Genomic DNA, 7612 nt, shown 5'->3' with positions numbered 1-7612 from the left:
CCATTTGATGGAAACACGGACTTTTAAAAATAAATTTCACAAAAACTTCAAACTTAGAGAACATATGCAAGGACAAAAAACCCTTTTATCTCCCCACCCAGATTCCCACATCAGCTCACAGCACATTTGCCCCACTCTTCTAGAAGTTTCTTCTCTGCTGTCTTGTCTGTCTACACACATTGTCACTATCGTTAGTCTTTTTCTGAATCATTTGAGAAAGAGCTTCACATATGATTGCTCATCACTTCCTATCTTAGTGTTCCTGTCTTTGTGCTGCTATAACAAAATACCTGAGGTGAGGTAACATAATTAACAGAAACTCATCTGCTCACAGTTCTGGCGGGGAAGTTCATGATCAGGGTGCTGGCACTTTTGGTGCCTGGTGAGGGCTGCTCTCTGCTTGCAAAATGGTGCCTTGACAGTGAGGAGAGAAATGCTGTGGCCTCACGTGGCACCGAACCGAAGGCCGCCGCAAGCCTCTTTTATAAGGTCACGAGTCCTTTCACCAGGGAGGAGCCCTCATGGGCCAAAGGCCCCAGCTCCTAATACTGTCACATCGGCCATCATTTCAACACCTGAATTTTGGAGGCAACACATTCAAACCACAGCATCCCCAAAGACTCTAGTTTCTATTTCTCCAGAACAAGGGCAGCCCCCCACCGTACAGCTGTCCCAGTGGGGAGATCAACGGTGATACAACATTACTGTCCCATCCACAGCCCCCACTGGAGTTTCAGCAACTCGGCCAACGTTTCTTTTCCCTGTGTCCAGATCCCACCCAGGAACCCACACGGCATGGGGCCACACCTCTTCAGTCTCCTGTGATCCAAGTAATTCTTACGTCTTTTCCTGTCTTTGTGAGCTTTAAAGACGGTCTCTATTATGGGTCTGATGCTCCCTCGGGACATAAGGAGGTCATGTTTTCTGGCAGAAATGTTGCAGAAATGCTGCTGTGCTCATCTGAGCACACTGTATTGGGACTCAAAATTTCCACCCATCTCCCACTGGTGATGTTTATCTCTACTGTTATTTCATGTTGGTGTCTGCTGGGTTTTCCCACCAGAAAGTCTCCATGTTGCCTTTTGTAATCATAAGTATGTTGTATAAAGGTATTTCAGTACTAATCGTCATCAAAGTCCACCCGTGGTCTTGAGCCTACGCTCATAGCTCATTCCTGCGTCGACCCCAGGATGACTGCCAAATGGTGACTTCTGTTTTCACCGTCCTTCCCCACTTACAAGCTGACGTCCTTCTGTAAAGAAGAGCTTCCCTCTCCACCGTTATTTCCCTGCATTCACCACCCGTCTATCCATGGATATCAGCATGGACTCGTGGGTTCCAGTTTTGCTCACTGGGTTGTAATCCACCAATATCACTCTTTGTTTTGCTGCTCAAATTGTCCCAGACTTGGCCCCAAGAGCCCCTTCAAGCTGCTTCCTTTGAGGTCACATGATTCTTTGAGCACTTCCTTACTTCCTGGAACAAATATTCCAGAATCATCTTGTACTTTCACTGTTCCATTTCTCCAAAGAGCCCTGGCTCCTTTTATCGGAGAACGGTATCTAGAAGACAAGATCCGGGAGCTAGCTGTGTTCGTTGGCATTGCGGTACCATTGCTGCTAGACACCCTCAGCAGACAGAAGTAAAAAACACATCCATGTTTTCCATGCACATACACCTACATACATATGTACACAAATATTAATATATATCTATAAATATATATTTAAAAAATGAGTTCGTATTAATACCTCCCATTCCAATCCAATGCCTCAGGGTTCTTTTTGGTCTTCCCCTTTCCCTATTTATAAGTTTCTGATGTAGCCAGACTGACAGTGTCCTCTGCCTGCCCCCAGCCCCCTCGCACTGCCAGCACCCAGGTCTCCCAGCAGCCTCCTCCCTGCTGGGAAGGGAAAGGAGGGGAGGGGAGGGGAGGGGGAAGGGGGGGAAGTCAGGCTTCCTAATATCTCTTTAAAAAATGAGGGTGGGATCAAAAGGATACCAGTCAATTAAGAGATGTATATAAAAATCTGGGTAAGAAAATGTGAAAATAAGTAATCCAAATCTAAGCTGTTAGAATTTTAAATTATTTGGGGCCGTAAAGAAATGTGATTATAGGGCCTGAGGCACATGACAGGCAGCTTTAACCTTTGCTTCTCTGACTATCGACTGGCCTTCTCCCTCACAGGCATTGTTTGGGAAAGGCTGTGAATGACCAAAGGGCTGGGGAAGACCCTTCCCCCCACTGCTGATCTTCATTGTAGATTAACTCCCTCTTACCGTTCTCATACACAGATTTCAGGGCTATCATGTCTTAGCATGGAACGTTAAACACACTCTTTTAAATCAGAAAGGAAACAAAAACCAGGTGTAAAAAGAAAATAAGCCACACAGAAAAGAACATTGTAATTAATTTGTTGTAACCCTTAAGGCAGCTTTCTATTTAAAAATGTTGTAATTCTGTTAAATTGTTGTTTTCTGCCTATGTAAGCAAGACCTTAACCTTTAACTTCAGAGCACTGACCCCATTACTCTAGTGTCTGTGTGTCTCCAATGGCCAGTCCCAACTTCCTGCTTGAATGGACTCTTTACAGCTGGGCTCTGATGCTTTTGGCTATTTCAGGTTGACATATCAAAGGACAGAGCAAGCTTTTTCTCATTTTTTCTGCTGCAAAGCACAAAGATCTGTCCAGGGTAGCTCAGGTAAAGGATGTTTACGGTAAGAGTGCTTGGCTGTATCACAAAAAGGAGCACCACAGAAACACAGGAATAGGAGTCTTGGTAGGTTTGGACAAAAAGATCTTGGTTGGTGCCATGGAAGGAAGAGATGCAGAGTGTGTGCTCCCACCCTCTAGAATTAAACATATTCAGAGTGTACCCAAGGTCAAGCTCATACCACTCGCTGCAGGACAGCTAGTCAGTCGAGAGGCAAGGTGTTGGGCCAAGGACAGTGACTTCTATTCAAAAGCCAGCAAACTGAGAAGATGGTTGACTACTGTCCCAAAGAACTTAACCATCTTACGTCAGCATGACCTTTAGGGCTCTTCCTAACGGAAGGGAATGCGGGGCTCAGGTAGTAAGAGATGACCAAGAACTGCAGACAACTGGGTGTCAGGGAGGGTCTGAGGAGGTTGTAAAACTGCTTTTGGTCAACTTTGGAGGACGAAGGTCAGGATGTTCCTAAAAATCTTTAACATAACATTGTTACTTGTGTGCATTAACCAAAATAAAATCCTAAGCCCCCACTGACTGAACAGATCCCCTCCTGGCCAAGGCGACCCCAGAGAAACCTTAAAACTGAGTTCCCAGCAAGGAGGGATGGGAGGTCAGACACCTCAGTATACACACTTCCTTGCTAACAGCCACAAGGCTTTTTTCCTGAGGGCTACAAAAGCCCAATTCATGATCCTGACCAGTATTCTTCCCTGACAAAAGACCACCAACCATGGAGTGGTTTTTAAACAGTCTACACAGCATGTGCAGAGAGGGTTTTCATGTCCTTGCTTCACCTTTTGATATCAGAGGGCCACCACTTTCTGAACATGGACCCCAGAAAGGGGCATAAAGCTGGACTGAGCATGTCCATGTTTCTCATAAATATTCATGACTCCTCCTACAGCTTGTTAAATATGTATACTTGGCCACCCAGCTCAGCGCAAATTCCTGTTCCCATTGTTCCTCCCTGGAAGCAGGGGTTTCTGTCTTTTGGCCTGGGCTCTGCTTCTCAGCCTTTAGGAATGGCCACCCACAGGCTGCAACCCTTGATGAGGAATGAAACTCTCCTTTCCAAATTTATGAACCTCATCATTTTCTTTATTACAGCATATTATGGGGGTACAAAAGTTTAGGGTACATATATTGCCCTTACCCCCCTACCCCCAGTCAGAGCTTCAAGCGTGTCCATCACCCAGACTGTATACACTCGTTATGTATGTATACACCCATTCCCTCCCCACCCCCATCTGCCCGACGCCCGATTAAGGTTATTCCTAAATGTGCTCTTAGGTGATGATCAGTGAAACCACTTTGATGGTGAGTACATGTGGTGCTTGTTTTTCCATTCTTGGGATCCTTCACTTAGTAGAATGGGTTCCAGCTCTCTCCAGGAGAATACAAGAGGTGCTAGATCACCATTGTTTCTTATAGCTGAGTAGTACTCCATCGTATACATATACCACATTTTATTAATCCACTCATGTATTGATGGGCACTTGGGCTGTTTCCACATTTTCTTCAGTTTACATGTGTATGCTTTCCCTATCTCCCTGGGAGTTACTTTTGGAAAAGGCACTCTTGTCACCCTTTCTTCTAGCCTACATCAGAGCTAAGCAGGAACTTTTAACCTAAAAGGTATTACCGCAGGGGGTCAGAAGCAAAATGGAGCTAGTCATGCTAAGCCTCCCTTCACTGTCACAGAGGCACTGGGGAAGGGAGTCTAAGGTAAAGCAGGAAAAGACCGAACCGAAGGCAGCACTTTTCTCTGAAACTAGAAAGGCTGAAACTTCATAGCTGTGTACTAGAACATTCAGGGTGACAGTCTTTGCTCCGAGAAAGCAGCGCCTTTCCTTGGAGAACTGTCCACACAGAAGGAAAGGATCGAGGCAATCTGAAGCATCCCAGGACATTGAGGGATAAAGAGTAAAGATTAACAAAAACCTAAGAACCAAACCGGACCTGTTATTAGACCCAGTGCAGAATGAGAGCTGAGGTGCAGCATTGCCATCCGTTCTGCCTTCTTCACGTCGGTAAGTACGGGAAGGGCCAGAGGCTCAGTGGGCGCGTGAAGGCAGCTGACTGGTTTGCAACCCCAGCACGCTTTGCTTCTCTCCTGTTTTACATCCCCAGGTCGACAGCAGATGGTACAGGGTTTTTATGTGATCCTCCAAGTGTAAACACTGCCAAAGACGCTCCTTCCTGCGACAACACGGCAGTTACTTGTTTTGATGCTCTCAAGGCTCAGTCTGGAATGGGAGGTGGCGTCAAGAGCACGAACCTGCTGCACAGGGAAAGGGGCTGAGACTCACCAGTGCTGCCGCAATCAAGGGAACGTGAACTGCAAGACAAGGAAGAGTACTTCCTGCCCTTGCTTGAGGTTTAGGTTCTTGCCTGGAGTTGAGTGTTCTGGGGGATCCAGAACAATGTTCTACACGTGTGTAATGCAACCTGCACACACACGCACATACATAATCATGCAGACACACAAACGAGGGTAGGCAGAGGAACTCCTACACAAAGGTGGCCCTGATGCTGTGCATTTGTTTATTCATTACCTGCCAGGGCCCTAGTTTGTTGCACATTGACTAAAAATTTCCTTAAAATTCACTGAATAGGCTGGAAAACACTCAAGTAGAATGTTCTCTGCCACTGTTTGGCCTCAAGGAGATCAGGAAACAAATACAGTTACCTTGATCGAATTTACCAGAAACACAGGAGACAACAGTGGCCGTGTTCTCCGGGAGTATGGCCTCCGCTCACGAGCAGGCGCCTCCCTGGCAGCCCCGGCCAACCCCTGGGTCCCATCCCCGCGGAACCCCCGCCAGCCCAGGCCCCTCCACTGCTCGCCCTGGCCCCGTGCCCTGGCACCCCAGGCCATCCCCTGGGGCCCCTCCTCCGACTCCCTCCCCCGACCCCTCTCCCTGACCCCAGGGCCCGCCCCCTGGGCGCCCTCACCACATGCCCCTTCCCCTCGGTACCCCCTCCTGGACCCCCGACCCCGGGCCCTCTCCCCTGGATCCCCGTCCCATGACTGCCCCCCCGCACCCCTTCCCTTACGTCTCCTCCCCCGGACCCTCTCCCCCAGCCCCTTCCCCCGGGTGCCCTCTGCTGGACCCTCCCCGCGCCCCCTTCCCCTAGGTCACGTCCCTTAGGCTCTCTCCCCTGAGCCCCTCCACCCCCACCGGCCCCGACGCAGAAGACGCCTCAAGCTGTGTGGTCCCGGCAGGAGCAGCAGCTTCACCGACGGCGCCCTCAGTGGCCTTCGCGGGTTTTGCGGTTCTTTCCCACACCCTGCGCACAGGAGCCGTGGAGCTGTCAAACCGGACGAGCCCCTAGAGTTACAAAGCCCGACAAACGGAGCGGGGGAACCACGAGAGCCGAACACCTCAGGGATCGCACACGCGAGAGCAGCGCCGAGAGCCCCGGTCGAACACCCGCGCGAGGGCGCCGCGGCCGGCCCCGCCCACTTCGGCGTGACGTAGCGCCCGGGATCACGGTCTCTGTTCCTCGCCTCAGGCCCCGCCCCCCGCGCGATGACGTATGCCAGCCGCCCCGCCTACTCGCGGCGGCGCCACGCCCCGGGACCAAGGCTGCCGTCCTTCGCCTCAGGCCCCGCTCCCCGCGCGATGACGTAAGCCAGCCGCCCCGCCTACTCGCGGCCGCGCCACGCCCCGGGACCTCGGCGGCCGTCCTTCGCCTCAGGCACCGCCCCCGGCGCGATGGCGCACGGCCAGCCGCCCCGCCTACTCGCGGTGGCGCCGCGCCGCGGGCCACGCCGCGCTCCCCGACTCAGGCCCCGCCCCCGACGCGACGGCGAAAGCGGCGGTCGGGCCCTCGCCTCGGACCCGCCCCCGGCGCGGGGACGCCGCGCACCGCCCTCGGGCGGGGCCGGGCTGAGGGCGCGGGCGAGTGCGGCGCCGGCCCTCAGAGGTGCTGGCGCGCGGGCCGAGCCGCGCGGGTCCGCCGAGCGCAGGGCCACGTCGAGGGAGGGCGGCACGGCGCTGCGGGGCGATGAGCGGCGCCCGGGGCGATGGCCCGGAGGCGGGCGAGGCCGGGGTGCGCCCGGCGCCCGAGGCTCCCGGCGTCGCGGCGAGCGTGGACGTGCCGGGGCTGCTGGCGCAGCTGGCGCGCGGCTTCGCGCTGCTGCTGCCGGTGTACGCGCTCGGCTACCTGGGGCTGAGCTTCAGCTGGGTGCTGCTGGCGCTCGGGCTGCTCGCCTGGTGTCGCCGCCGCCGCGGCCTCAAGGCCGGACGCCTGTGCCGCGCGCTGGCGCTGCTGGAGGACGAGGAGCGCGCCGTGCGCCTGGGCGTGCGCGCCTGCGACCTGCCGGCCTGGGTGAGTGCGGCCGTCCGGCCCTGACCGACCGCCGGAGGACCCCCGGCCCTGTCACCGCCCTGCCCTGCGGAACCCGGGGGAACCCCGGCCCTGTCACCGCCCTGCCCTGCCTGACTCCCCGGAGGACCCCCCCCCGCCCTGTCACCGCCCTGCCCTGCCCTGCCTGACCCCCCGGAGGACCCCCGGCCCTGTCACCGCCCTGCCCTGCCCTGCCCTGACCCCCCGGAGGACCCCCGGCCCTGTCACCGCCCTGCCCTGCCCTGCCTGACCCCCCGGAGGACCCCCGGCCCTGTCACCGCCCTGCCCTGCGGAACCCGGGGGAACCCCGGCCCTGTCACCGCCCTGCCCTGCCTGACCCTCCGGAGGACCCCCGGCCCTGTCACCGCCCTGCCCTGCCTGACCCCCCGGAGGACCCCCGGCCCTGTCACCGCCCTGCCCTGCCTGACCCCCCGGAGGACCCCTGGCCCTGTCACCGCCCTGCCCTGCCCTGCCTGACCCCCCGGAGGACCCCCGGCCCTGTCACCGCCCTGCCCTGCCTGACCCCCCGGAGGACCCCTGGCCC

General features: G+C 55.0%; 1 protein-coding gene across 2 annotated transcripts in view; it reads left to right on the top strand.

Annotated features, from left to right (window-relative positions):
* Positions 1-6641: 6641 nt before the first annotated feature.
* Positions 6642-7612, top strand: part of ESYT2 (extended synaptotagmin 2) — a 102828-nt gene continuing 101857 nt past the window's right edge. For both annotated transcript variants that reach the window (XM_069462598.1, XM_069462597.1), the window contains exon 1: positions 6642-7050. In XM_069462598.1, the coding sequence (XP_069318699.1) occupies positions 6727-7050 (324 nt within the window). In that variant the 5' untranslated portion in view covers positions 6642-6726. The remainder of the gene's footprint in view (positions 7051-7612) is intronic.

The sequence above is a fragment of the Eulemur rufifrons genome, chromosome 29 (assembly GCF_041146395.1).
Source record: "Eulemur rufifrons isolate Redbay chromosome 29, OSU_ERuf_1, whole genome shotgun sequence".
Taxonomy (NCBI): domain Eukaryota; kingdom Metazoa; phylum Chordata; class Mammalia; order Primates; family Lemuridae; genus Eulemur; species Eulemur rufifrons.
The sequence above is the reverse complement of the archived record's forward strand: the minus strand, read 5'-3'. Positions and strand labels throughout refer to the sequence as shown.